We start from the raw sequence: 27,396 nt of genomic DNA, 5'->3' as shown, positions 1-27,396 counted from the left end.
AAACAATGTAGGTGAAAGAGGGCATCCCTATTTTACACCAATGATACCGCCATAGTAGCCGTGGATTTTCAAAACTTCCTGTTTCGAAACGGGTTTCAAAGGTTTCGCTCCATGTCTGAAAGACCGTCCGTTAAAAACTTCCAGATATGGACACTAAATGATCATGCACATTGCACATGCTAAAGGAAAATGTACTAGAGAACTCGCGGCTTGAAATCATACTTTTTTTTCCCAGGTTTTCTCCAGGCGTATGGTATTTTTCCCATGGGTTTCGTATGTCCACGTACAAATTCATATGATACGTTTTTCAATATCATTCCCTTAGTACCAGCTCGCTTAAGAAAAAACCAATATCCGTACAATCATATGGTTTTATCGGCTACTAGAAATCCCTCACTAACTGCCCTATTGAATATGTGAGCCGATGCTAATGTGAGTACTTCACAATCATGTGCCACATGCTCCGCTGCCAAGCCGTAATGATCCTAGGCTCTCCCATTATTTAAACTCCAATAAATGGCATGTTTCACCTTTTTCTCCATGAAGAAATTGAAATGATTTGGACAAGAGACCAATTGAGGAGACAGGCTCTTGATTTGTAGCATCGTATAGCATGCCACCATACTCGTGAAAGATACGTGTATTGATGGCTGGCACTCGTGAAACCTCTACCATGCCCTCTCCAAAGAATAGCTGATACATTTCTGCCTTTCTTCTTCCGCACAAGCTGTGCGAGCACGCCTATGTGGACATGCAACAAGTGCCACCTCACGTTGTAGACACGCCCCTCTGTATAGTTTGCTATAGGTTTCCTTTGGACTTTGAGTTATACAAGCTTGCTACTCAGTATCTTAATTGTAGCACCTGCCTTGAATATGGAGGTACCATGTGAACCACCTGTTTACGGGTACTGTTTAACAAACAAAACCTGACAACTACCCCATCTTTTTTGCGCTTTACATGAGCTTTCTGTGAACATTTCCTAATCCCAATAAATATATAAATCAAGATGTCCATGATTTACGAGATGTAAAACACTAGCTGACAATTTCAGGACATTAACAACAACCTTCAGCTTTTCCATACAGATGATAAGTTGAATGTGGCAAAAATCTGTGAGCCCTTACTTGCTTATTCCGACTATTATAAATCGAGATGTCCATGATTTACGTGATGTAAAACACTAGCTGACAATTTCAGGACATTCACAGCAACCTTCATACAGATGATAAGTTGAATGTGGCAAAATCTGTGAGCCCTTACTTGCTTATTCCGACGCTCATTTTCTTCGCGCAAAGCAAACTCCTGCATATCAAATTTCCACATCGAAAATTCATGCCATCTTTCTCGCCCAAAAAAAAACTCCATTTTGATGTTTTTGTAAGTATACACTGATACGACCATGTCAGCATTCTTGCATACCTCCTCCTCATAGGAATCAACGTTTGGATATAAAGCTGCAATGAGGGCATCGAAGTTCAGATCATCTCTGAGTGAGCGTCTGCTTGCACAGTGGGTGCGGCATACGGGACATTCGTTGTTACTGTAAGCAATGCATCATAATAAAAATGTGACAAAGCTTACTGTCTTGAACAGATATTATTACAAGTGAAACATTGGACCAAAACCAGAAAACACTCACCCCAGCCGCATGGACTTGTCTATACATTCACGGCAGAATCTATGCAAGCACTCCATCACAGTTCTTGTCTTACGAATAATGCCTGATAGCATGGAGCTTTACATGTTAGTGAAGAAAATGAAACTCTATGAGAAGTTTAAATTGAATCCAACGTACCAAGACAAATGGGGCATTGGACATCTTTTCTAATATCCGAAAGATCCACTTCAACAAACCTACAAACAGATCAAGGTTACAGTTTGTCAAACAAAGAACGGGCTCACCTTGATGAACACCTACACCTGTGTAAGAGAAAAGAAAAACAAAGAGTATGCACTAGCATGTGCGGCCAAGGAAGGCAATCAATCTCCACTTTACCCATGCAATAGCTATTTTTGGCCACTACATTTATGGATCTCCTTCACATAGTCCATTAATGTCCTTTGAAATCCGTTAACTCTGGGTAATTTATACATCACTGTTATCGAGCGTATTACAGTCGTACAAGATCATATGGTGCCAGGTGCAGCAGATGATAAATTGACACATAGAGATATCACACCAATCCGCTACCCTTCATTGCTAGTTGCACTACTACTTAGTTCCTTTTCTTTTTCCAAGAAAAAGATCCTTCCATTCGTTGATAAAAACCGCCCAGCGGGCTACAAACTGCCCCGACAAGAGGGGGCTACATCAGAATGTGGGGAGACGTGAAACAGTGAGATATGTACAATGATGGCTAAATCAGGATATGGGAGGAGGAAACAACCACACAGGTGGGCGGTAATGCCATATAGGAGCCCTATGGACCATGGTGTAGATACTACTAGAAAGACCCTAGTCGCCAGGGTCATAGGAATGCCTCGCAGCACTCCCCCATGAAGTCGGAGCTCCCTGAAGCCTCTCAAACTGTCCTCTGAGTGTATGGATCAGCTCCAGCCAGATGTCTCGTACAGTCTCTGCCGGTGGGATGGAGCGAGCCTCGAAAATGCCGAAGCATCGGGCTCTCCAAATGAACCAAAGTGTCGAGCTGTAGATGAGCTCCCAACAAACTCTCTATCGCTCCCAAGGTGTAAGCTATCTTGCGGGTTGGAGTGTAGGCCGGCCCTCCTGTATCACAATCATCCTGCTAGCTGAAGACAACTCGAAAAGAAGTGTTGGGCCCGTGAGGGTGGACAGGCTACAGCACCCCAAGTGTACTGACTAGCTGTCGACAAGGCAGGCATCAGCCGTAGAATCCGAAGCCAAAATTGCTACGCCATGGGGTAGTCCCATAGACAATGCCGCTGTGACTCAAGCGGGTGATCACAAGCGGCAGAGCCCACCGGATGGCCACTGTAGACCAACCGATTCCCAACTGCAATGGATCGATGGGCAACTAGCCACTGGAACATGGTGATTCTCCTCGGTTGTCTGATGTCCCACAAGCGCCCCCAGAGGTCTGTCAGAAACTCAGCCGTGAGACCCTCCTGCCAGTGATCTACAGCAGCAGGATAGGCCTCCCTCTGTGCCGCCAGTATGTGACGCCCCAATCGTGTTGTGTATTGAAAGAAGGGGATCCCTGATGAGTGATCAGCTGAAGCAAACGGATCCCGCCAAAACCACTCCCACTGCACTCGCGCCAGAGGGCGACTCTCTCAAGCCATAGCCGCCAATGTCCGGTCTCAAGATCTGACCAGTCAAAATCAAGCACAAAGGTCCTCCCTCTGATGCCCACAAATCGAATCCGCTGGAAGCAGCACTCCGATACCTCTGGTGCCTCAATAGTAACTTTGTGTACGCGACCCTCTCGCTGAACCTCAAAGAACATGCAAAGGCCTGAGTTTGAATAAGCCCTAACTGTGATGAGGACCTCAGGGCTAGTGAAAAAGTCCCCCATCAAGTTGGGAGCATCCGGCTCGAGAGGAGTGTGTCCCTCTGTTGGGATAGCCTCGACAAGATCCTGACACATGCTCTGCACTCCCCTCATGCCACGCAGTTGGATGCTCCGAATCTCCTCAAGGAGTGCTGTAAACTGCAACCAGTTTCCCAAGGTGCGGGCTGGACCCTCTGCCATGGTACCCCAAGAGACATGGGGTCTACTACCAACCATGTTACTTTGCTGAGTACTGACCAATAAGTTCCGTGTAAGAGGCTGCCTCAAGCGCTCCTCAGTGCATGTGGGCAGATGCTGCTCAAGTCCCCTCCTAAGCTGCTCCCAAGACCGAAGCAAGCTCAAAGCGAACCAGTCCTCCCGTCTCCTGCACAAAGCCCACTCTGCACATCTCTGTGAAAATCCATCGAGTGGAGGGGCTCCAAGGCCGCCCATCTGTGGAACTCGCCCCCTGTCCACAAAAAGTTCCTAATCAACCTGTCCAGCTGGCTGATGCAAGAACTCGAGAGAATCCAGCAAGAAGTGATGTACCACATGGTGGCTAAGAGCACCTGATTGGCCACTACAGCCCTGCCAGCAAGAGATAGCCGTGCCGAGCTCCAATGAAGCAGTTTCCTCCTGATGGCTGGAGGTGAGCAGTCTGCTGCTCCGGTGACAAATCCAGGCCAACCTAGCAACCCAAGTAACGAATTGGTGTCCCTGCAGGGATCCAACAAAAGCCCTCGCCCGATGACCGGTCAGGCATGGGAGCATCACCAACCCAAAAAGCCATTGTCTTTCTCCAAATGATCAATGCTCCGGACGCACAACAGAACACCTCCAATGCCTGCTCACACATGTGCAAATCGGCCTCACGGCCCTCTAGACACATGCCTGAGTCATCAGCGAACTCAGCATCCAAGAGCTCCTCTCCCTGAATGGGTAACTCTAGGCCATGCAAACCAACCTCCTGTGAAACTACTATTTAGTTTTTGAATTCATTGCTTAGAGAACGTTGCTTGACCTTTAATGAGATATGTATATAGAGAGACAGACAGAGAAGGAAAGAAAAATTTCACTGAAATATCGACAAGGCCAAAGAGAACTCACCTCTGAGATAAAACCATGTACAAGGTGTCAATGTCATCCAGATGTCATAAGATTCAAAAATAACAACGAAAAAGAGTCTCCGTTGTGATGTAGTTGTGTCAATGAATGGATGTGTGTGTGATATACAAGGCATAAAAATGACGTGAAGAGGATACATGAGGGATTGATGGACTCGCATGATCTCTCCCATAACTTGTGTCTTTGGTGTATGGCTTTGATGTCCTGAATCGCCCTGTTATGTTGATGTGATGGTCTACAGCCAAGCGCTCTCAGTCACTGACCCGCTCTAATCTCATCTGCTCGGTTGAGGGTGATGTAGCCCAGCTACAATGCTCCGGTCTCCAGTTGCAGACAAAGGGTGGACCAAGTGCAGGGTAATCTTGGACGGGTCTTAGTCACGGACTTCAGATAAGACTTACAAAGGAGCACTTTTGCGGGAGATGTTTGAGTGGTAGTACCACCAGCTGGATGATCATCCCCACCACACCAGAGTAGTCTACTCAGCTTATATAACCCTTCCCTAGATATTTGCTCCTGTATATATTTTGAGGAGCCGTTGGTCTCAGTATCAGTTGATACTCTTGGCAGTTCATTTCTGTGTGAGTCTATCATCAACAGTCACAGTCTACTATAGAGTCAAGAGTCACAATCTCACGGACAAACTCCATGCACTGTGTGAGCCTCTGCATCTCCAATGTACCTTGTTAGTCCTTAGTCTAAAGCTGAGAGTGTCCCAAGATGGGTACCACGTGCCAATAGAAAAGAACAGACTAAACAGACTTTTAGCACTTCTATAACAACTGAACTGAAAGAGAGAGAGACGACACGCGACACGGAGTGGCGGAATTCCACCCCAAAGAGTATTGGCCCCAAACTCTCGCGCCCCTTTGGTATTTCTTTATATTGCATCAACACAGTACAAGCCGGTACTCCAGACTCTGCACCTTCTCCAGGAAGCATGCCAGAGAATGAGCCCTAACCTCATATTTTAAGGCCCTTGACTTGAAAAGCAATTACAGTGAAAAGCCTTCAAAACTCCAAAGCTGGTGGTACTACCACTCAAACATCTCCCGCAAAAGCAAGACGTTCTTTTGATTATGCTAGCAGCTTTTGGCATGAAATGATCAAAAGAACGTCCCAAAAGCAATGCCAAAAGCTGCCAGCATAATTTACGAAAATCCGTACAGCCTGCCACATCATCACCCAGTGCAAAACGTGGAAATCCGTACAGCCTGCCATGTCCTCAGCCAGCGTAATTTCCGGAACTTCTGTATAGCTGCCACGTCATCAGCTTTTCATGAGTGTGTGTGTGTGTGTGAGTCCTGCTTTATTTTAATCCCTTTATGTCAATAGGGCCCCATCGGATGGGATCCCCATAAGTTGGTAGGACTTCTTCTTCTGCTACTTGTTCTTCTTAGGGTTTAGGCCCCTCGACGGGCATCTGTAAGTTGGCTCCTTTCTTTAGGCTTTGACACGTCAGCAGTTTGTGACATTGTTCAAAAGTATCTAACTAGAAAACAACTAGAGAGGTCATTCAGGGTTTTGTTCGGATAACCTAACTTTAAGAACAACGGGCTTGCCCTTCTGCATCACGGTGATGGCTCGGTTCCGGACCTGGAGAGTTGCATCATTCTTGTCGTGCCAGGGCATGCCCAAGAGAACGTCGCAATTGCCCAGCTTCATAATGTGCAGATCGGCTTTTCCATGATAATCTTGTATAGTCACTGGAAGTGCACCAATGAGCGCTATCACTTTCTGAGTTTGCCCCGTGGCTAGCTCAGCTTCAATTTCTCCACCCTCTGCATCATAATCAAAGTGCATCTCCTTCAAGAATTCTGCATGGATGAAGTTCTCCATAGCTCTGGGGTCAAAGAAAATAAGGGCTTTCAACCCGTTGACTTTTCCATAAGCTCTGCATAATTCATTAAAAATCTCGAGGTGTATACCATAAATATCGGGTACTAGTCCAATAGCAGGTCTAGCTTTCTTGGCCGGAGGTGGCCCCGGGGATCTGTCTAACGTGGGAGCAGAAGGTTGCACTGAGGACGTCGAGGCTCGCTCAAGACATGTATTGAACGTATGCCCTGTTTGGAAATATTCGAAGCATCGGCCTTCTTGTAACAAGGCGTCTCGTTGACGTTGTGTCAGACGAGGCCGTTGAGGTTGGTTTTCACGGGAATCCCGAGAATTTTTTCGTTGTTGCCGGGAGTTTTGCCAGAGGTTCTTCTGTGGTAAAGTCCAACTTTCCTTTCATGAGCTTGTAGCCTACCGCGGCATGGTCCATAAGCTCTTGCACGGTAGAGACTTGCTTGGAGAGACAATATTCCTGCAATGGTGATGGTATTCCAATGGTGTAGCACTCGCATTGGTCCTCCAAGGGAATGAACTTAAAGAAGGACACCGGAAGGTACACGTCGAGAAACCTTTGGTTATAGTCGTCCATGGTTTCGGTGGCAAGCATTTTCAAGTTGCCCCACTCTGCCAAAATCCGGACTTCAAACATCAAAGTCATGTAACTACGTGCAAAAACTGTCTTGAAAGCTTGCCAAGTCCTTGCAGTATGCGGTTGTGTCGCGATAGAACTCCACCATTGCATAGCATTATCTTTAAGAAATCCCGCTCCTCGAGAAATCTTGGATTCTTTTGTATAGTTCCCCAAAGCATAGATGTTGTCGAATTGCTGTAGGAACTACAATGCTATCTTGCGATGTTTCACCCCGGAAAAGTGAAAAATTTGACTGTCGTGCCACCATCTTTGAAATCTTTGGGTTGGATAGGCGCATATCCCGGGTATGGATAATAAGGGTATCCATATGGGCTCCAACCATTGTAGCCTAGTGGGGGTGAGGGTGGAGGTGGAGGCGATGGCGGTGGCAAAGGCGGTTGCACTGGATCAGGGTTAGATGGCTGCACCATATTCCTGAAGACTCCCCCGATCAGAACAAACGGCTGAGAAGGTTGCCAGTTGGAAGCTCTCGTACTTTCTGGTGCCGGAGGAGGAGGTACCACCTGGGACATCAGAGGGGGTAACATGTAGCTCAAAAATTGTTGAAAACTTTGCAGCATCGGAAGATTCTGCTGAGGATGCCGCGAAAGAATGTCGTGAAGCTTGTTGAGCAGAAACTGCAAATATTCTGTTGAATCCATGAATTCCAAGTCTTGGGTTCTTATGGCTTATGCCCTGTAAGACATAGCGATGAAGACGGGAGCGCGCCTGATGCGCGATGAAGTAAGGGTGGGAGTGACTAATAAGTCCAGGGTCGGAGGCAGGAGATACCTCAAATAAAATTCCAATAGCTCTGTCTGCTCTTTTGTAGGACCGGTATGCTTTTAGAAAAGCACATGCCTGATACTCTGATACCACGGTCACCACGTGCAATAGAAAAGAACAGACTGAACAGACTTTTAGCACTTCAATAACAACTGAACTGAAAGAGAGAGAGAGAGAGAGAGAGAGAGAGAGAGAGAGAGAGAGAGACAACACGCGACACGGAGTGGCGGGATTTCACCCCAGAGAGTATCGGCCCTAAACCTTGGCGCCCCTTTCGGTATTTCTTTATATTGCATCAACACAGTACAAGCCGGTACTCCAGACTCTGCACCTTCTCCAGGAAGCATGCCAGAGAATGAGCCCTAACCTCATATTTAAAGGCCCTTGGCCTGAAAAGCAATTACAGTGAAAAGCCTTCAAAACTCCAAAGCTTATGGTCCCAAAAGCAATGCCAAAAGCTGCCAGCGTAATTTATGGAAATCCATACAACCTATCACGTCATCAACCAGCGCAAAACGCGGAAATCAGTACAACCTGCCACGTCATCAACCAACGTAATTTTCGGAACTTCCGTAAAGCTGCACGTCGTCAGCTTTGCGTGAGTGTGTATGTGAGTCCTGCTTTAGTTTAATCCCTTTGTCACTGGGGCCCCATCGGACGGGGTCCCCATAAGTTGGTAGGACTTCTTCTTCTTCTGCTACTTGTTCTTCGTAGGGTTTAGGCGCCTCGACAGGCATCTGTAAGTTGGCTCCATTCTTTAGGCTTTGACATGTCAGCAGTTTGTGACAGAGAGTGATGTCACACGTTGGTGACATGGCAATACCCAAATAGAAGGAATTGGCCAGGAGGACGAGAAATTTATTACTCAGAAGAACTAAAGAAGTTTTGAACTCATGTGGTTGAGAGGCCTAAAGGGGGTTAGGAATTAAAAACCAAACCCCTATGGAGCACTGGTCGAGAGGCCTAACCCTAAAAAGTCAAACACTTGAACTATGGGCTAAACTTCCATAATCATGCTAACATGATGACGTGGCAGGCTGTACGGATTTTCGCATTTTGTGTTAACAGATTTTGGGAGGGTTCGCGTGGAGATTTTGAGAGCAAATGCAGGCTTAAAGCACTCTCAAAAGAAGACGAAATCAACGGATTTCCCTTATTATTTGGGCCAGAAGTCGACTTTCGAGATGGTAAGCAAATCCAAGAAGCGTGTTCATTTCGAGGATGACCTACATTTTTCTTCATCTTCAAAGAATTCCGACAATTCGTCGTCCTCTAGTTCCAGAGAGGATGAGGAAAAGTACAAGAAGCAAAGAAAAAGCCAGAAAAGCATATTTTTTAAAAGTCTAGAAGGCATAGAGAGCCATCTAGCAACTCAGAGGATTAGACTCTATCCTCTGTTGAAAGTTCCAACAATGAACAAAAGGACAAGAAGACCAAGGAGTTTATGGATGGAGACACGTTTTCAAGCTATCAAAACACCAACTGAGCCCTTGAATTCAAACAGCACTTCGATGTCGCCTTCTCGGGAGGTCGTTTCTCAAAACGCATCTTACTTGAAAGGAAATGCACACGCATCGTGGTCTACTATGTTGTTGCGCAAAGAAGCACCTGAGAAGTGGCTAACATTCAAGAGAATTTTCACTTATGACTGGATAACGGAAAAATATGAAGAAGATGTCATCACAGCTTGGCATCATCGAAGAATGACTAAAAAAGACACTTTGGATGACTACTCCCAGAGGTTTTGGGATACCTATTTGCCGGTGCCCTCGTTTCAGAGGGTCACTTTGAAGGACCAAATTAAGTTGTTTTGTTGTGGATTGCTAGAAGAGATTCGAAGGTATTGTATGTGACAAAATTCTAATTCCATTCAGAGACTTGTGGAACATGCCAAGCAAGGTTTTGGTATGCATGCCGGCTCATTGACCTATCCTCCGGACAAGCTAGTGTCCACCTCACCAAGACAAAAGTCTTCCAGAGAAGAGAAAGACCCAAGGGAACCGGCTGAAAGTTCATCATAGGATTCTGAAGAAGTAATGGAATCAGCTGAAAGTGCATCCAAAGGTTCCAACAAAGCAAGAAAATTAGTTGATGGTTCGTCAGAGAATTCCAACAATTTAGATTGAGCTGCCAGTAGATAGGGAAGGCCAACGGGGCTACCCACAGGTCACAGGGCACAAAAAAACAACAGAAAGATAAGCTAGGTCCACATATAATTTGGTCAAGGGCACTTGTTGGCTCTCAATGCAAAGTGGATGGAGGAGATCATTGCAAATTCTCTTCAATTTTGAGTTGTACCTCGAAGCTTTTGGATTTTTAGCAATGTCTATGCCAAAATTTACCAATGAATCAGTAGGTTGAAACTGGTGTGGTGTGGACTGCACAAGAGGAGACCCACTGTCACCAGACGGGCACTATGTGTCAATAGAAAAGAACAGAATGAACATACTTTTATCACTTCAATAACAACTGAACTGAAAGAGAGAAAGCACACGAGACACAGAGTTGCGGAATTGCACCCCAGAGAGGACTGGCCACAAACGTTGACACCTAACACAGAACGGGCACCACAAGGCCATTAGAAAAGAACACACTGAACAGACTTTAGCACTTCAATAACAACTGAACTTTGAGAGAGAGAGAGAGAGAGAGAGAGAGAGAGAGAGAGAGACGACACGCGACACGGAGTGACGGAATTCCACCGCAGAGAATATTGGCCCCAAACATTAGCGCCCCTTTCGGTACTTCTTTATATTGCATCAACACAGTACAAGCCGGTACTCCAGACTCTGCACCTTCTCTAAGAAGCATGCCAAAGAATGAACCCATGGCCTCATATTTAAAGGCCCTAGGCCCCAAAAGCAGTTTACATGAAAAGCCTTCAAACTCAAAAGCATCTAGTCCAAAAGCAATGCCCAAAAGCTGCCAACGTAAGTCATGGAAATCCGTACAACTGCCACAACAGCAGTCAGTGCAAAATGCGAAAATCCGTACAATCAGCCACGTCATCAGTCAGCCGAAAATCCGAAGCATTCGTGCAACTGCCACTTCATCAATTTTTGCACAAGTCTTGGTGTGAGTGTGTGTGTGTGTGGATCCTGCTTTATTTTAATTCCTTTATGTCACTAGGGTCCCATTGGACGCGGTCCCCATAAGTTGGTAGGACTTCTTCTTCTATTACTTGTTCTTCTTAGGGTTTAGGCCCCTCGGCCGGGATCTGCAAGTTGGCTCCATCCTTCAAGGCTTTGACACGTCAGCAGTTTGTGACAGCAACCCTTCTTGCAAGCAAATAATCGTCCGCAATTACAGCATATTTGCAAAACAACTCAAGTTAGCTCAAAAATTTTCCGAGGGACAATCAGTTTGCTCTTTTTTTTTTTCTAAGGAGTTGGCTTCTCCTTTCAGCTCTTTTGATCAAGGAGTTCGCTTCTCCTCTCATCCAGGTCGAAACTCTTGATATTCCAGCGTATTAAAATTAGCCATCACACCCAGACCACACTGATCTTCCACGGGTGTCTTGATGCAATAAAATTACATACCCAAGCAATCTCATCCAATTAGGAATATTCAGTGGTTGGCACATCACAATGCAACACAAATGCTCACATATGCATGTTACAGACACAACAAACAGCGCCGCTAAGCACTCCCCTGAGACAAACGGTTTGTGGTATAAAGCTACTCAACCACTACCTCGTCACTCTCCCCGCAAATAACCTAAAAAGGTCTGGGCCATGAGCTCAGAGGACTGTACAACCAAACGCTCCCCAGACCATAGCCCACGTCACTTGGAGGTTCAAGCATACAACCAAATACTCCCCAAACATCCCGTCTGCGTTTTCTAGCATACAACAAAACGCTCCCCTGACATCCCATCTGCGTCGTTCCGAGGTTCAAACAATACTAAAACAGCATTTCTCACTACTCCACCCGGGAGTAAAATCACCAATCATTAAAAGCAATATTAAAACCAAAATCAAACAATTCAAATCGGCACCAAGACAGGTTTAAAACAGATAGCATCCATTTCAAAAAATACTTTCTCAAACAATGTTCAAAAGTATCTGACTATAAAACAATTAGAGAGCTCATTCAGGGCTTTGTTCGGACAACCGAACTTTGAGGATCGCTGGCTTGCCCTTCTGTGTCACAATGATGGTTCGTTTCCGAACTTGGAGAGTCGCATCGTTCTTGTCGTGCCAGGGCATGCCCAAGAGAATGTCGCAATTGCCCAACTTCATAATGTGGAAATCGGCATTTCCATGATAATCTTGGATAGTCACTGGAAGAGCACCAATGAGCGGTACCACTTTCTAAGTTTGCCTTGTGGCTAGCTCAGCTTCAATTTCTCCAACCTCTGCATCATAATCAAAGTGCATCTGCTTCAAGAATTTTGGATGGATGATATTCTCCGTAGCTTCGTGGTCAAAGAAAATAAGGGCCCTGATGAGACCCTTTTGAGGTCGAAACGCGGTGGCCATACCTAATACATTCTCTCTTCCTGAGTTGTAGTTGCCTTGAAAAGTCTCGCACGCTTGGTTTATGTTGTTGGCGTATGCCATAGATATCAGGGACTGGTCGAATAGCGGGTCTAGCTCTCTTGGCTGGCCGTGGCCCTGAAGATCGTTCTACCATGGGAGGAAAAGGTTGCTCTCAAGACGTCGAGGCTCGCTCAGGACATGTAGTAAATGTATGTTCTTTTTGAAAACATCCAAAGCATCTGCCTTCTTGTAAAAGGTTTTCTCGTTGATGTGTCGAACGAGGCCTTTGAGGTTGGGTGTCACGAGACTCTCGAGCATTTGTTCGTTGTTGTCGAAAGTTGTGGTTAGTGGCCGGAGGTTCTTCTATGGTAAACTCCAACTTTCCCTTCATGAGCTTGTAGCCGACCGCGGCATGGTCCATAAGCTCTTGCATGGTAGAGACTTGCTTGGAGAGACAATATTCATGCAATGGTGATGGTAGTCCAATGGTGTAGCGCTCGCACTAGTCCTCCAAGGAAATGAACTTAAAGAAGGACACCGGAAGGTACACGTCGAGAAACCTTTGGTTATAGTCGTCCATGGTTTCGGTGGCAAGCATTTTCAAGTTTCCCCACTCTGCCAAAATCCGAAATTCAAACATAGAAGTTATGTGGCTGCGTGCAAAAACTGTCTTGAAAGCTTGCGAGGTCCTTGGAGCATGCGGTTGTGTGGCCATTGAACTCCACCATTGCATAGCATTATCTTTGAGAAATCCCGCTGCTCGAGAAATCTTGGATTCTTATGTATAGTTCCCCAAAACATAGATGTTGTCGAATTGCTGTAGGAACTGCAATGCTTTCTTACGATCTTTCACCCCGGAAAAAGTGAAACATTTGAGTATCGTGCTGCCATCTTTGAAATCTTTGGGTTGGTTAGGCGCATATCCCGGGTATGATAATAAGGGTATCCATATGGGCTCCAACCATTGTAGCCTGGTGGCGGTGGTGGTGGTGGAGGTGGGGGCAATGGCGGTGGCAAAGGCGGTTACACTAGATCAGGGTCAGATGCCTACACCATATTCCTGAAGACTCCCCCGATCGGAACAGACGGCTGAGAAGGTTTCCGATTGGAAGCTCTCGTACTTTCTGGTGCCGGAGGAGGAGGTACCACCTAAAGCATCAGAGGGGGTAACATGTAGTTCAAAAATTGTTAAAAACACCTTCTCCAAGAAGCATGCCAAAGAATCAGCCCATGGCCTCATATTTAAAGGCCCTAGGCCCCAAACTCAAAAGCAGTTTACATGAAAAGCCTTCAAACTCAAAAGCATCTGGTCCAAAAGCAATGCCCAAAAGCAGCCAACGTAAGTCACGGAAATCCGTACAGCTGCCACAACAGTAGTCAGTGCAAAACGCGAAAATCCGTACAGTCAGCCACCTCCTCAGTCAACCGAAGCGTTCGTACAACTGCCACGTCATCAATTTTTGCGCAAGTCTTGGTGTGTGTGTGTGGGTCCTGCTTTATTTTAATTCCTTTATGTCACTAGGGTCCCATCGGACGGGGTCCCCATAAGTTGGTAGAGATTCTTCTTCTGTTACTTGTTCTTCTTAGGGTTTAGGCCCCTCGGCCGGGATCTGCAAGTTGGCTCCATTCTTCGGGGCTTTGACACGTTGCAGCAGTTTGTGATAGCACCTCTTCTTGAAACAAAGTAATCGTCCGCAATTACAGCATATCTGCAAAACAACTCAACTTAGCTCAAAAAATTTCCGAGGGACAATCAGTTTGCTCTTTTCTTTTTTTTTTAGGGTTGGCTTCTCCTTTCAGCTCTTTTGATCAAGGAGTTGGCTTCTCCTCTCATCCAGGTCGGAACTCTTGATATTCCGGCGTATTAAAATTAGCCATCACACCCAGACCACTCTTGATGCACTCATCCAATTAGAAATATTCAGTGGTTTGCACACCACAATGCAACACAAATGCTCACATATGTATGTTACAGACACAACAAACAGCGCCGCTAAGCACTCCCCGAGACAAACGGTTTGCGGTATGAAGCTACTCAACAACTACCTCGTCACTCTCCTCGCAAATAACCTAAAAAGGTGCGGGCCATGAGCTCAGAGGACTGTACAACCAAACGCTCCCCAGACCGCAGCCCGCGTCACTTGGAGGTTCAAGCATACAACCAAACACTCCCCAGACATCCCGTCAGCGTCGTTTCGAGGTTCAGACAATACCAAAACAGCATTTCTCACTACTCCACCCGAGAGTAAAATCACCAATCATTGAAAGCAGTATTATAACCAGAATCAAACAATTCAAATCGGCACCAAGACAGGTTTAAAACAAATAGCATCCTCCAAACAAATTTCAAACAATACTTTCTCAAACAATGTTCAAAAGTATCTGACTATAAAACAATTCGAGAGCTCATTCAGGGCTTTGTTCGGACAACCGAACTTTGAGGATGACTGGATTGCCCTTCTGTGTCACAATGATGGTTCGTTTCCAAACTTGGAGAGTCGCATCATTCTTGTCGTGCCAGGGCATGCCCAAGAGAACGTCCCAATTGCCCAACTTCATAATGTGGAAATCGGCTTTTCTATGATAATCTTGGATAGTCACTGGAAGAGCACCAATGAGCGGTACCACTTTCTGAGTTTGCCGTGTGGCTAGCTCAGCTTCAATTTCTCCACCCTCTACATCATAATCAAAGTGCATCTGCTTCAAGAATTATGGATGGATGATATTCTCCGTAGCTTCGGGGTCAAAGAAAATAAGGGCTTTGAAGCCATTGACTTTGCCATGTGCTCGACACAATTCACTTGTACTTTCAAGGCATATGCCATAGATATCAGGGACTAGTCCAATAGCGGGTCTAGCTCTCTTGGCTGGCGGTGGCCCTGAAGATCGTTCTATCGTGGGAGCAAAAGGTTGCTCTCAAGACGTCGAGGCTCGCTCAGGACATGTAGTAAATGTATGTTCTATTTGAAAACATCCAAAGCATTTGCCTTCTTTTAAAAGAATTTCTCGTTGACGTTGTGTCAGACGCCGCCTTTGAGGTTGGGTGTCACGAGACTCTTGAGCATTTGTTCGTTGTTGTCGAAAGTTGTGGTTAGTGGCCGAAGATTCTTCTGTGGTAAACTCCAACTTTCCCTTCATGAGCTTGTAGCCGACCACGGCATGGTCCATAAGCTCTTGCATGGTAGAGACTTGCTTGGAGAGACAATATTCATGCAATGGTGATGGTAGTCCAATGGTGTAGTACTCGCACTAGTCCTCCAAGGAAATGAACTTAAAGAAGGACACCGGAAGGTACACGTCGAGAAACCTTTGGTTATAGTCGTCCATGGTTTCGATGGCAAGCATTTTCCAGTTGCCCCACTCTGCCAAAATCCGGACTTCGAACGTAGAAGTTATGTAGTTGCGTGCAAAAACTGTCTTGAAAGCTTGCGAGGTCTTTGGAGCATGCGGTTGTGTCGCGATTGAACTCCACCATTGCATAGCATTATCTTTGAGAAATCCCGCTAGTTGAGAAATCTTGGATTCTTTTGTATAGTTCCCCAAAGCATAGATGTTGTCGAATTGCTGTAGGAACTGCAATGCTTTCTTGCGATCTTTCACCCCGGAAAAAGTGAAAAAAATTGACAGTAGTGCTGCCATCTTTGAAATCTTTGGGTTAGGCGCATATCGCGGGTATAGATAATAAGGGTAGTAATATGGGCTCCAACCATTGTAGCTTGGTGGCGGTGGTGGTGGTGGTGGTGGTGGAGGTGGGGGCAATGGCGGTGGCAAAGGCGATTGCACTGGATCAGTGTCAGATGGCTACACCATATTCCTGAAGACTCCCCCGATCCGAACAGACGGCTAAGAAGGTTGTTGGTTGGAAGCTCTCGTACTTTCTGGTGCCGGAGGAGGAGGTACCACTTGGGGCATCAAAGGGGGTAACATGCAATTCAAAAATTGTTAAAAACACCTAATCCAAGAAGCATGCCAGAGAATGAGCCCATGGCCTCATATTTAAAGGCCCTAGGCCCCAAGCGCATACATGAAAAGCCTTCAAACTCAAAAGCATCTGGTCCAAAAGCAATGCCCAAAATGTGCCAGCGTAAATCACGGAAATCCGTACAACTGCCACGGCAGCAATCAACGCAAAACGCGAAAATCCGTACAGGCAACGAAAAATTTGAAGTGTCCGTACAACTGCCACGTCATCAGTTTTTGTTCAAGTCTTGGTGTGTGTGTGTGTGGGTCCTGCTTTATTTTAATTCCTTTATGTCACTGGCCCCCATCGGACGGGGTCCCCATAAGTTGGTAGGACTTCTTCTTCTGTTACTTGTTCTTCTTAGGGTTTAGGCCCCTTGGCCGGGATCTGCAAGTTGGCTCCATTCTTCAGGGCTTTGACACGTCAGCAGTTTGTGACAGCACCCCTTCTTGAAAGAAAGTAATCGTCCGCAATTACAGCATGTCTGCAAAACAACTCAAGTTAGCTCAAAAATCTTCCGAGGGACAATCAGTTTGCTGTTTTTTTTTGTTAAGGAGTTGGCTTCTCCTTTCAACTCTTTTGATCAAGGAGTTGGCTTCTCCTCTCGACTCTTTTGATTAAGGAGTTGGCTTCTCCTCTCATCCAGGTCGGAACTCTTGATATTCCGGCGTAGTAAAATTAGCCATCACACTTAGACCACACTAATCTTCCACGGATGTCTTGATGCACTAAAATTACATACCCAGGCAATCTCATCCAATTAGGAATATTCAGTGGGAAAGGAGGACACTTGTGCAAAGGCTACCTCTATTGCTAGTTGTGACCAAGGCTTGTGATTGGCTAGGCTTGAGAGAGCCAATAAGCCACAAGCATGAGGTAGAAGAGGAGGTCGACCATGCAAGTAGAGGGCTTGCTTAAGGGGTATACTCTCTCTCTCTCTCTCTCTCTCTCTCTCTCTCTCTCTCTCTCTCTCTCTCTCTCTCACATCCAGTTTACCGGGTACCTATTGTATCAGCTGCTACACCCACGTAGTTTTAGATTGTAGTAGTAGTAGTAGTATTTTGTTCCACTTCTAGTTCTTTTCTAGTTCTTTTGTACCCAGACATGGTATTAGATTCACTATTTTGTAACTGATTGGTCTCATAGGTCATTTTGGCCTTTTGAAGACGTTAATATAACATTTCATTTCATTTCATTTCTCTCTCTCTCTCTCTCTCTCTCTCTCTCTCTCTCTCTCTCTCTCTCTCTCTCTCTCTCTCTCTCTCTCTCTCTCTCTCACACACACACACATACACACACTCTCATTGTGTGAAGTGCGAAGTGCAAGAGCTTCATCTCCTTCTTCAAGCTTGGTGAGAAGTTGAGAGCCTACACCAACACTCTTGGCTATGGAATGCAAATCCAACCAAGAGCCATGCTCCAATGCTAAAGCTTGCCATCTTCTCTATCTTCATTACTATGCTATTACGCTATGCTAAGCAAGAAGAGTGATAATAAATGAGGAACTATTTCTTTCTCGTAAGAATGTTTCTTCTCCTCTTCCCTACCCTAATTCCCTGCTAGCTCTCTCCACCTTCGAAGGTGTTTGAGGTCTTTGGACTGAGGCTAGGGACAAGTTAATGCTTTCATTTAGCTAAGTTACGGGCATAATTGTGGTGCATGAAGCTCTCTATCTTCATTGCACCATCAAGGTCTCAAGGAACACAAAGCTTGTATTGTATCAAGTCTCTCTTTATGAGAGAAATTATAATACAAAAGCCTTTTGGAGGGGGGACGGGCTCCACATAAATCCGGTCCTCAATTGTTGTCAAGTTCTCTAATTCTCTCTCTTGCAAAGTATTGATCATGCCAAGTTAATTAAGTATAATGGTTATGTTGCTACCACTCATTAAGTTCACCCTCTATTTTCTCAAAGTAGTCTCATAAAAATGCTCACTACGGTTCTCTTAATTCCGCTATTCTTAATGTTCATAGGCCATTACCATTACACTACTTAAGAAAGTGTCTGTACTTTGGTTGTTTTGCAGGCATAATCAAGGGCGATTACAATTCTTTCAAGAGGGGGAAATGTCACAAGTCGGTGACGTTGCAATGCCCAACCGGAAGGATTTGGCCAAAGGACAAGAAATTGAACCAATTCAAACACATGTTAACTTTACAGAGAGCACTGTGAAGAAGAGAGAACGCAGATGTGTCCAGCAACTAGAATGTCACTACGCACACGAGACCAACATCCTGTAGGCCCCAAAGACTGGTGTCCCTTTCGGTATTTCTTTATTCAATTAAAAGTTGACGATAGATGCTTCATAGCTAAATTTTCTCAAGTAGCAGGACCATTATATGACTTAACAAAGAAGAACGTTAAGTATTCATGGACTGCTAAGGAGCATCCAAACACTTAGGCCAAACTCTCAAAAAACTGTCCAAACCTGGCGAGGGCTGGAAAAGCAGGTTTCCGACCTGATTTCAGCAACATAACGGCGCCAGAACCCCTGTAGGTCAAAAGTACCTGTCTAGGACGATTCCCTCACAATTTAGAAGCTTTCTGGTGAGCTGTAACAGAATTTCAGCGTGCTGTAATTCTTTGTTTCTCCACTTTCAGGTGCCCAAAACCCTGTACACGCATCCCAAGGCTTTCACTGGGCTAGTTTAGGTGTGAAACCCTAAACCTACAAAAAAACACAGTAGGCTGTAATTCTCTATTTTCAATCGTTTTTAGCGGAGCGAACACACCTACGCGTGTCCCAAGGACTCCCGCACGCAATGGGTTCCCCTGTAAATTGGACGAGTTTTCACGCGAGAAAACTCTCCAAATTCGCAATCTCTCGTGATGAACTGTGCGTACTTGTGGGGGATTAGCAATTAGCTAATCCGGTACCTGTTCAAAAGGCTCTTGCCTTGGCAAATGCGCATAAAACCCTCAAAATTGTACATGATCATCTGAGTAGCCCAACTAGTGAGGCGTTACCATATGTGCAAAGGGGAGAGAGGGATGCACGAGACCAAATCATCGCGCTAGATGAGACAAAGGAGAAGGCAAGCTTTCCATTAAAGTTGTGAACTTGCATCCACTACTCACACACACAGTGTAAGTCACTTATTGTCACAAACTGGTGACGTGGTAGGCCCCCCGAACACTCACACAGTCTGGCAACAGCATACGGACCCGCAAAACGCGCCGACACGCTGACGTGGCAGTACCGTACGGACGTCTTGTAAATTCCACTGACAAATTGTACGGAAATCCTGCTTTTTGCGCTAACTTGCTGACGTGGCAGAGCTTACAGATTTCCACAGATTACGCTAACAGCTTTTGTTGGCAGATTTTTCGATAAGTTGATTTTGGAACAATTGCTTTTTATTTTAAAATCTTTTGGGGCTCTGCTTTTAGCACCCCTTGTAAACTCTTTATAAGTGGCCTTTGGGGCTCACTTCTCAAAGGATCTGGACACAGAGTCTGAGAGTGAGCACCCACGGACTCTCTTTGTACTTTGCACACAGATTAATATAAAAAGACATACCGAAAGGGGCGCCAATCTTTGGGGCCAATACCTCTAGGCACGGAACTACGCCGAGCCGTGTCGTCTTTGTGAACTGTTTTGAAGTGAATCTCTGTTGTGTCGCGGTAGAATCTTGACCTGGGGTATCCAAGTTTGTTACAGTGGTATCAGAGCACAGAAAGATTCTCTTCTACGGAGGATCCGATCCTTTTCGCAACACACGCAGACTTATTAGCCACTCCCACCCTTACTTCCTCACGCATCAAGCATGCCTCCCGTCTTCATCACTCTGTCTTACAAGGCATAAAGCCATAAAGAATCCCACATTACACATGGGTTCTCGTGGAGAATCTGACAAAGATGGCCTCTCTCAGTGGGAAGGCAAAGAAAAGTTGAAAATCCGACGCGTGAACTGAAGAAAAGAATGAAGATTTTCTTTCGAACAAGTTTGCCAGAACGGAATACAAACGTCAACTGCATATTGGCATATGTATGAAATGATTGATTAAGTACTCCAGGGACCCGAGATTGGCGAAACACTTGAAGAATTACCCGATTGATAAGGTGGCCGTTGCTTCTCCTCTCAAGTAGGGAGGATTCAGGAAAGCCGAAAAGACAGACGAGTGCAGAAAAGCAGAACCTATACTCGCAGAAAGAGATGGACAAGAATGAAGCACTTCTAGAGAGACAACAACCAATATGACTTCCTCGAAGACATGAGCAAGAAAACAAAAGAATTTAAAGAAGGTGGACAATCGATGAAATTTGAATCCTTTTCTGGATTCTGAGACGCTCCGAGGGCTTTGGCCTTCATCCAACAGTTTGACATAGCCTTCTCTAAAGGGCATTACTCAGAGCACTCCAAGATTAGGAGGGTTGCATCTTTTCTTAAAGGAAATGCTCAAACATGGTGGTCCACTCTTCTTCTGAGGAAGGAAGCTCCAATCAAGTGGTTGAAATTCAAAAGGCTCTTTATTTCTTCTTAGCTGACTCGGAAGTACAAACGAGATTTAAGAATCTCTTGGAACCATCTTCGGATGACCAAGGGAGATTCTTTGGACGCTTATTGCGAGAGATTTTGGGACTTTTTTCTACCAACCTCTTCATTTAAGAAGGTCACCTTTAAAGAACAGATTGAGCGGTTTTGTTGCGCACTCCCTACAAAGATCCGAGACTACTGCCTTGAACACAAGTCAAATTCTACTCAAGAATTGATAGGTGATGCGAAACGAGGTTTCTAGATACATTCCGAGAATTTGACTTACCCCACTGATGAGATCTTGACTCAGAGGACCAGACAGACCTCCAATAATGAAAATAGAAATAAAAAGAGTTCCCAAGAAAAGAAGGATACACAACCCCGATTGACTCTTAGAGAAAGGGCTAACTATCTCAAAGAGGGTGAGTGTTTTGGTTGCGGGGAACTAGGGAACATCTCCGCAAAGAGCCCTAAAAAGGCACGGCAAGGAAAGACTGAAGACAAGCCAGAGCATTACAGAGCAGCAGCTGAGTGCGGAAGAAAAGGAAAGATGAAAGCAAAATTGATACCACATTGCGTGGGGCCCAAACCGAATCAAATGAACGAAAGTACCTTTTTGCCGCACTTGGGGCCAAGTGGAAGATCAAGAAGCCCTCATTTACTTTGATGGAGGAGCCAAGGCCAACTTATTGTCACTTGAATTGGCGGCTCGACTTGGAATTACGCCCGACAGGCTGAGGCCACAGGCGGAGGCAGTTCTAGCGGCACCCGGACGGGATGTTGCCATTACATCGATCATTAGCACACAAGAACAAACCCGTAGTTGACTATCGAGCTAAGAAAGCGACTTTGACAAATGAAGGGCAAAGAGATTGTACTTGATGAAATTCGATTTCTTTACTCTATTTTCTTGAGAGGATTGAATGATGATTGAAGGTCGAATGTGTTTGGACCTTGAAAAAGAACGACAAGATTTTCTGCATTCGGGGCTGATTGTTTCTTTGAAGGCGTACAAAGTGAGTTACCTCCTTTACGTCGTGAAGATCACATGATTGATTCGTGGTAGTACACCACCGAACCGGCCACCTTACAGACTTAGCCGAGGCCAAGATAAAGAAACAATGAAACAAAACAGATTTCCACATTACGAGGATTGATGATATACTCGACAGACCTCAGAATTCTACTTGCCGAATTGATATGGAGAGTGATTAACATCAGATCTGTATTGCTCTTGGAGACGTCTACAAGACAGCTTTCAGGACTACTTTTTGGATTTCTAGAGAATACCGATCATTTGTGGGTTTTCTAGACACTGAGAAAGCATCAAGTGCTTATAAATTGGAAAAAGAGCGAGCTTTCTAACCGGAGATACACTTTTTGGGACACATCGTCTCAGCAGCAGAAGTACAGATGGACCCGGCCAAGCTTGAGACTATACGTGATTGGCCCGATTTGAAGAATGTTCATGAAGTTGGAAGCTTCTTGGGCTTATGTTCTTACTACTAGTGGTTCATTCGAAAGTTTGCAAAGGTAGCTTCCCCTTTGCACATTCTAACACAGAAAGAAGTCCCTCTCTCGTGGGAACCCACAAAGGTGACTGCCTTTCAAACATTGAAAGAGAAATTGACCACTGGACCAGTATTGACTTTGTCGGATTTGCAGAAGTCATTCGAAGTGTATTGTGATGCTTGTGGTCGTAGTCTGGGTGCGGTCTTAATGCACGAAGGCCATGTCATTGCCTATGAAAACCGATTGTTTTCAAGGCCAGAACTGACAGCACAGATTTATGAGAAAGAGCTTTTGGCGGTTATCCATGCTCTTACTCAAAGGCGACATTACCTACTCGGAGCCGATTTTACGGTCTTTACTTATCATCAGAGTTTACACTACTTCTTGTCACAGAAGCAGCTTTCGGAAAAGCAGATGTGGTGGGCTAACATCTTGTCACAGTTTCACTTCCAGATTGTCCATGTTCAGGGACAGAAGAACTTGGTGGCACATGCTTTGTCTCGGAAGCCGCTATTGGCTATTTCCGCAATTCACCATAGAAGCTTCGAGGAAATGGTTGATCACTACACCACAGATCCAGATTTTTCGGATGTATTCACTCGAATACAGAATGGGGAGGTAGTAGCGGGATATTCCATACGGGATGGCTACTTGATGAAGAAAACGATGTTGTGCGTTACACAGCCGTTGAGGGAAAAGGTTTTGATTGAGTGCCATTGTCCACCACAAACTCGTGAATCGGGGATCTTGTCGAAGACTATTGTCTCAGGCATGCCATGTAGTCGAAAAATCGCTTGACCATTTTCTTCACTGGAATGAAGTGTGCTTGCTTGCTAAATCTGTCGATGACAGTCCAAATGCCATCATGCCCACTCTGTGTCTTCCGGGAGATCAAAAATGAAATCCATTGCAATACTTTCCCAGGGGCGGGTGGGTAAAGGTTGTAGTAATCCCTGTGTCTTATGCCTATCAAACTTGACCTTCTGGCATACTAAACAACTGCGAACAAAGTCGTCCACATCTTTCTTGAGTCTCAGCCAAAAGAAGTAATGCTCCACACCTTTGAAGGTGGTGTCGATGCCGCGGTGACCTATAAAAGGTGGACAATGGTACTCAGTCAAAACCTTTTCCCTCAACGGCTGTGTGACGCACAATATCATTTTCTTCATCAAGTAGCCATCCCGTATGGAATATTCCGCTACTACCTCCCCAAACTGTATTCGAGTGAATACATCGAAAAAATCCAGATCTGGGGCGTACTGATCAAGCATGTCCTCGAAGGTTCTATGATGAAACGCGAAATAGCCAAGACTAGGGGCTTCCAAGACAATGCATCTGCCACCAAGTTTTTACGTCCCTGAACATGGACAATCTCGAAGTGAAACTGTGACAAGATGTTAGCCCACCGCATCTGCTTTTTCGAAAGCTGCTTCTGTGACAAGAAGCAACGTAAACTCTGATGATCAGTAAAGACCGTGAAGTCGGCTCCGAGTAGGTAATGTCGCCACTAAGTTAGAGCATGGATCACTGCCAAAAGCTCTTTCTCATATATCTGTGCTGTCAATTCTGGCCTTGAAAACAATCGACTTTCATAGGCAATCATATGTCCTTCTTGCATTAAGACCGCTCCCAGACTACGACCACAAGCATCACAATATACTTTGAATGACTTTTGCAAGTCCGACAAAGTCAACAGTGGTCCAGTAGTCAGTTTTTCTTTAAGTGTCTGAAAGGCAGTCACCTCTGTCGGTCCCCACGAGAAAGGGACTCCTTTCTAAGTCAACCTCTGCAAACTTTTGAATGAACCGCTTGTAGTAAGAACACAAGCCCAAGAAGCTTCTAACTTCATGAACATTCTTCGAATCTAGCCAATCACGTATACTGTCATTCTTGGCCGGAAGACGATTGGGTGCTCTTACGTTTGAGAAAGAAAACGAAAAGGAAAGGAGTAGCTTTTCCAAAGCTCAGCATGAGGTATTATGGCCATTTCCAGATAAAAGAAAAGATAAATGATGTCTCCTTTAGACTCAAGCTTCCCCATACTTGGAAGATTCAATTCACAATGCATTCCATGTGAGTCTATTGAAGCCTTTTAGAGGCGATGTGCCAGTTGATGGGGAGCCTGATGAGCAACTCGAGGTGGAGGAAAGCGAGGAGATACTCGTTCCTTAACAGACTTTGGCACACGAGGACAGAAAGATAGAAGGTAAAGTGATTAGGCGGTTCTTGGTTAAATTCAAGAACTATCCTGCATTGGACGCGAAGTGGATGGAGGAGGAGGACCTAGCAAATACTTCTCAGATTTTGGAACTTTACCTTGAAGCATTCGGTTTAGCATAGTCTACTCCGATAGAACCCCGAATCCAGCAAGGGTGAATCTAGTGCAACGAGTTTGCACAAGAGGAGAGTTACTCCGCTCCTTTGTCAACAGATTACCCCGATCTTTGAATAAGGTCAAAGATGTCCCCTTTGGGTTTCAGGGATACAAATGGGCTGACTAATATTCTAATGTATGACTTTATGACACGGAATTCTCGAAAATGAATATGATTGATTTGTATTCTCTCATTTGACTTGTTTGAGTGCAGGAACTGGAAGACGAAATGACTGCAACATTTCGGTCTCATTAATCTCTATAAGACATTAGTCTCATTGCAATAAGGATTAGTTAATCGATTATCGAGCATTGGTGAGGTCTAGAATGGATCTAGGTGCGGTTACTAAATACGTTGCCAATGGTCATGGTCTGAGATTTGGAATGAATTTTTCTGTGATTTGTCATGTGATGTCCTATGATGTGTACAAGCGCTAGATGTGTCATGCCTAGTGCGTCGGTATTAACAGTCAGTGTCTACTAAGACAATTTATGGCCTCTGTCAGTTTTGCAGGCATAATCGAAGACGATTACAATTCTTTCAAGAGGGGGGTACGTCACAAACTGGTCACGTGGCAGAGCCACCCAGACAAACACGATGACGTGGCACTGTACGGACGGTCGCTTTTCGCGCTAACAGGCTGATGTGGCATCAATACGGAATTCCGTAACTTATGCTAACTTGCTAACGTGGCAGAGCATATGGATTTCCACAAATACGCTGACAACTTTTGTTGGCAGATTTTAGATCAGTTGATTTTACAGTTGCTTTTTATTTTAAAAGCTTTTGGGGCTTTGCTTTTGGCATCCCTTGTAACTCTTTATAAGTGACCTAAGGGGCTCACTCTACAGAGCATCTGGACGCAGAGTCTGAGAGCGAGCACCCGCAGGTCTCTTGTACTCTGCTCTCAGACTAATATAAAAATAAATACCGAAAGGGGGCCAGTCTTTGGGGCCAATATCTCTTGGCACGGAACTACGTCAAGCCGTGTCGACTTTCTTGTGAATAAATTTGAAGTGAATCTCTGCTGTGTTGCGATAGAATCTTGACTTGGGGTGCCCAAGTTTGTTACAACCTAATGAGACCAAGTTTATGTAAAGATGGCTCAAGGACACACCTAGAAACCCAAATTTGAAGTGGAATTACGATACGGGATTGATGAAGTCAATGCAACGGACAAGTGTCACAAACGATGACATGGCATGGCCTAATGGGCACGACCCGACCGAGGGGCCTAAACCCTAATGGAAGAGACAGAAGAAGGTTTCACCAACATGCAAGTTCTCGTTGAGTGGCCCAAAAGGGGGTTAGGGTTAAAAACCTAACCCTACTAACTTACAAGACTCGATCGAGGGGCCGAAACCCTTTTTAAAAATAAAGCAAGAAGTCAAAATTTGCGTAGAGGCTCATGACGTGGTAGCTGTACGGAATTTCCACGATTTGCACCGGGATTTTTAGGGCGCTAGATTTTGGCCCTAATGCTTTTAGAAGCATAGCTTTTTATGTAATTGCTTTTGGGATAGGCCTAGGGCCTTTATAAATGTGCCCAAACCATCACTTCTGCTCAGATTTTGGCTTTAGATCCGTGAGAAAAGGACAACCCATTCTCTCTCTCTCTCTCTCTCTCTCTCTCTCTCTCTCTCTCTCTCTCTCTCTCTCTCTCTCTCTCTCTCTCTCTCTCTCTCTCTCAAGTTATTTGCAATTTCTCACGTGTGTTGCAATATATCTTTGGCTTGAAGTGTTCAAGTCTATTACAGTAATATTAGAGCTCCGATGATTCTTCTTCTACGAAGGATCTAATCCTTTTTCCACAACATACATAGATTCCGGTAGTGATCTCGCAGGGAGGAAACTGTTCCATCTTCTCACACGAGTGAAGAGACCAACGGCAGTTCTAGCGGGAGTCGACTTTTGTTTGAGGAATCAGGAGTCGAGTATAGCCCTCGTCCCCCAAGTGACCTCGACAAGATGGAATCCCAATGTCAGCTTTTAAGGAATCGCCCACTTGACGAGATTCATTCGGGATAACAGGCAACCATTCCCTCATCTCAACTCAGCAATGACACAAAAATCAAAGCCGAGTGCAAATAAGCGAAAAATGTACTCACAAGATGAGTTTGACAATGTGGTACAGCAACACGTCAATAAAGTTATGAAAGCTTCTCGAAAGAAAAGTCGTGCAGCAAACTATCCCGGCTATTTGGGTCAGAAATCTACGTTCGAGGCAGTTAGTAAATCCAAGAAGCGTGTAGGCTTTGCGAATGACCCTAGTTCATCTTCACATCCACCTAGCTCAGAAACTTCCTCTTCCTCCGACTTCAACGAGGAGGGCGGGAAGCATCGGGACGGACAAGACTCAAAAAAGCAAGAAGAGCAAGAAGAACAAACGGACCAAGAAGGCGGATCACATAAGAGATCTCGGAAGCATCGAAAACATTTATGACAGTTTTGACGAGGATACCTTGTCTTCGGATAGTTTTGATTCGGATGAGTCAACGTTTGGAAAGAAGCGCATGCACCAGCACTATCTGAACTGGTTCATGTCACAAGAGGGGCACCACGTGCCGACGGAAAAGCACAGACTGAACAACTTTAGGCATTTCAAATAACAACTGAACTGAAAGAGATGCACGACACACGAGACGGGGAGTGGCGGAGTTCCACTCCAGAGAGCATTGGCCCCAAACCTTGGCGCCCCTTTCGGTATTTCTTTATATTACTTGAACTTTGTACA

The 27,396-nt window shown here is 45.2% G+C and overlaps 1 protein-coding gene across 1 annotated transcript in view; it reads right to left on the bottom strand.

The window, feature by feature from the left end:
• LOC147445128 (uncharacterized) overlaps positions 1–27,396 on the bottom strand; it is a 56,503-nt gene that overhangs the window by 10,588 nt on the left and 18,519 nt on the right. Inside the window, exons 3-6 of the mRNA XM_086527600.1 lie at positions 1,799–1,857; positions 1,643–1,724; positions 1,423–1,543; positions 1,264–1,305 (exon numbers count right to left, since the gene is read on the bottom strand). Of these exons, the coding sequence (XP_086383726.1) occupies positions 1,264–1,305; positions 1,423–1,543; positions 1,643–1,724; positions 1,799–1,857 (304 nt within the window). The remainder of the gene's footprint in view (positions 1–1,263; positions 1,306–1,422; positions 1,544–1,642; positions 1,725–1,798; positions 1,858–27,396) is intronic.

The sequence above is a fragment of the Adiantum capillus-veneris genome, chromosome 13, assembly GCF_014529385.1.
Source record: "Adiantum capillus-veneris isolate H3 chromosome 13, ASM1452938v2, whole genome shotgun sequence".
In the NCBI taxonomy this organism is placed as follows: domain Eukaryota; kingdom Viridiplantae; phylum Streptophyta; class Polypodiopsida; order Polypodiales; family Pteridaceae; genus Adiantum; species Adiantum capillus-veneris.
The sequence above is the reverse complement of the archived record's forward strand: the minus strand, read 5'-3'. Positions and strand labels throughout refer to the sequence as shown.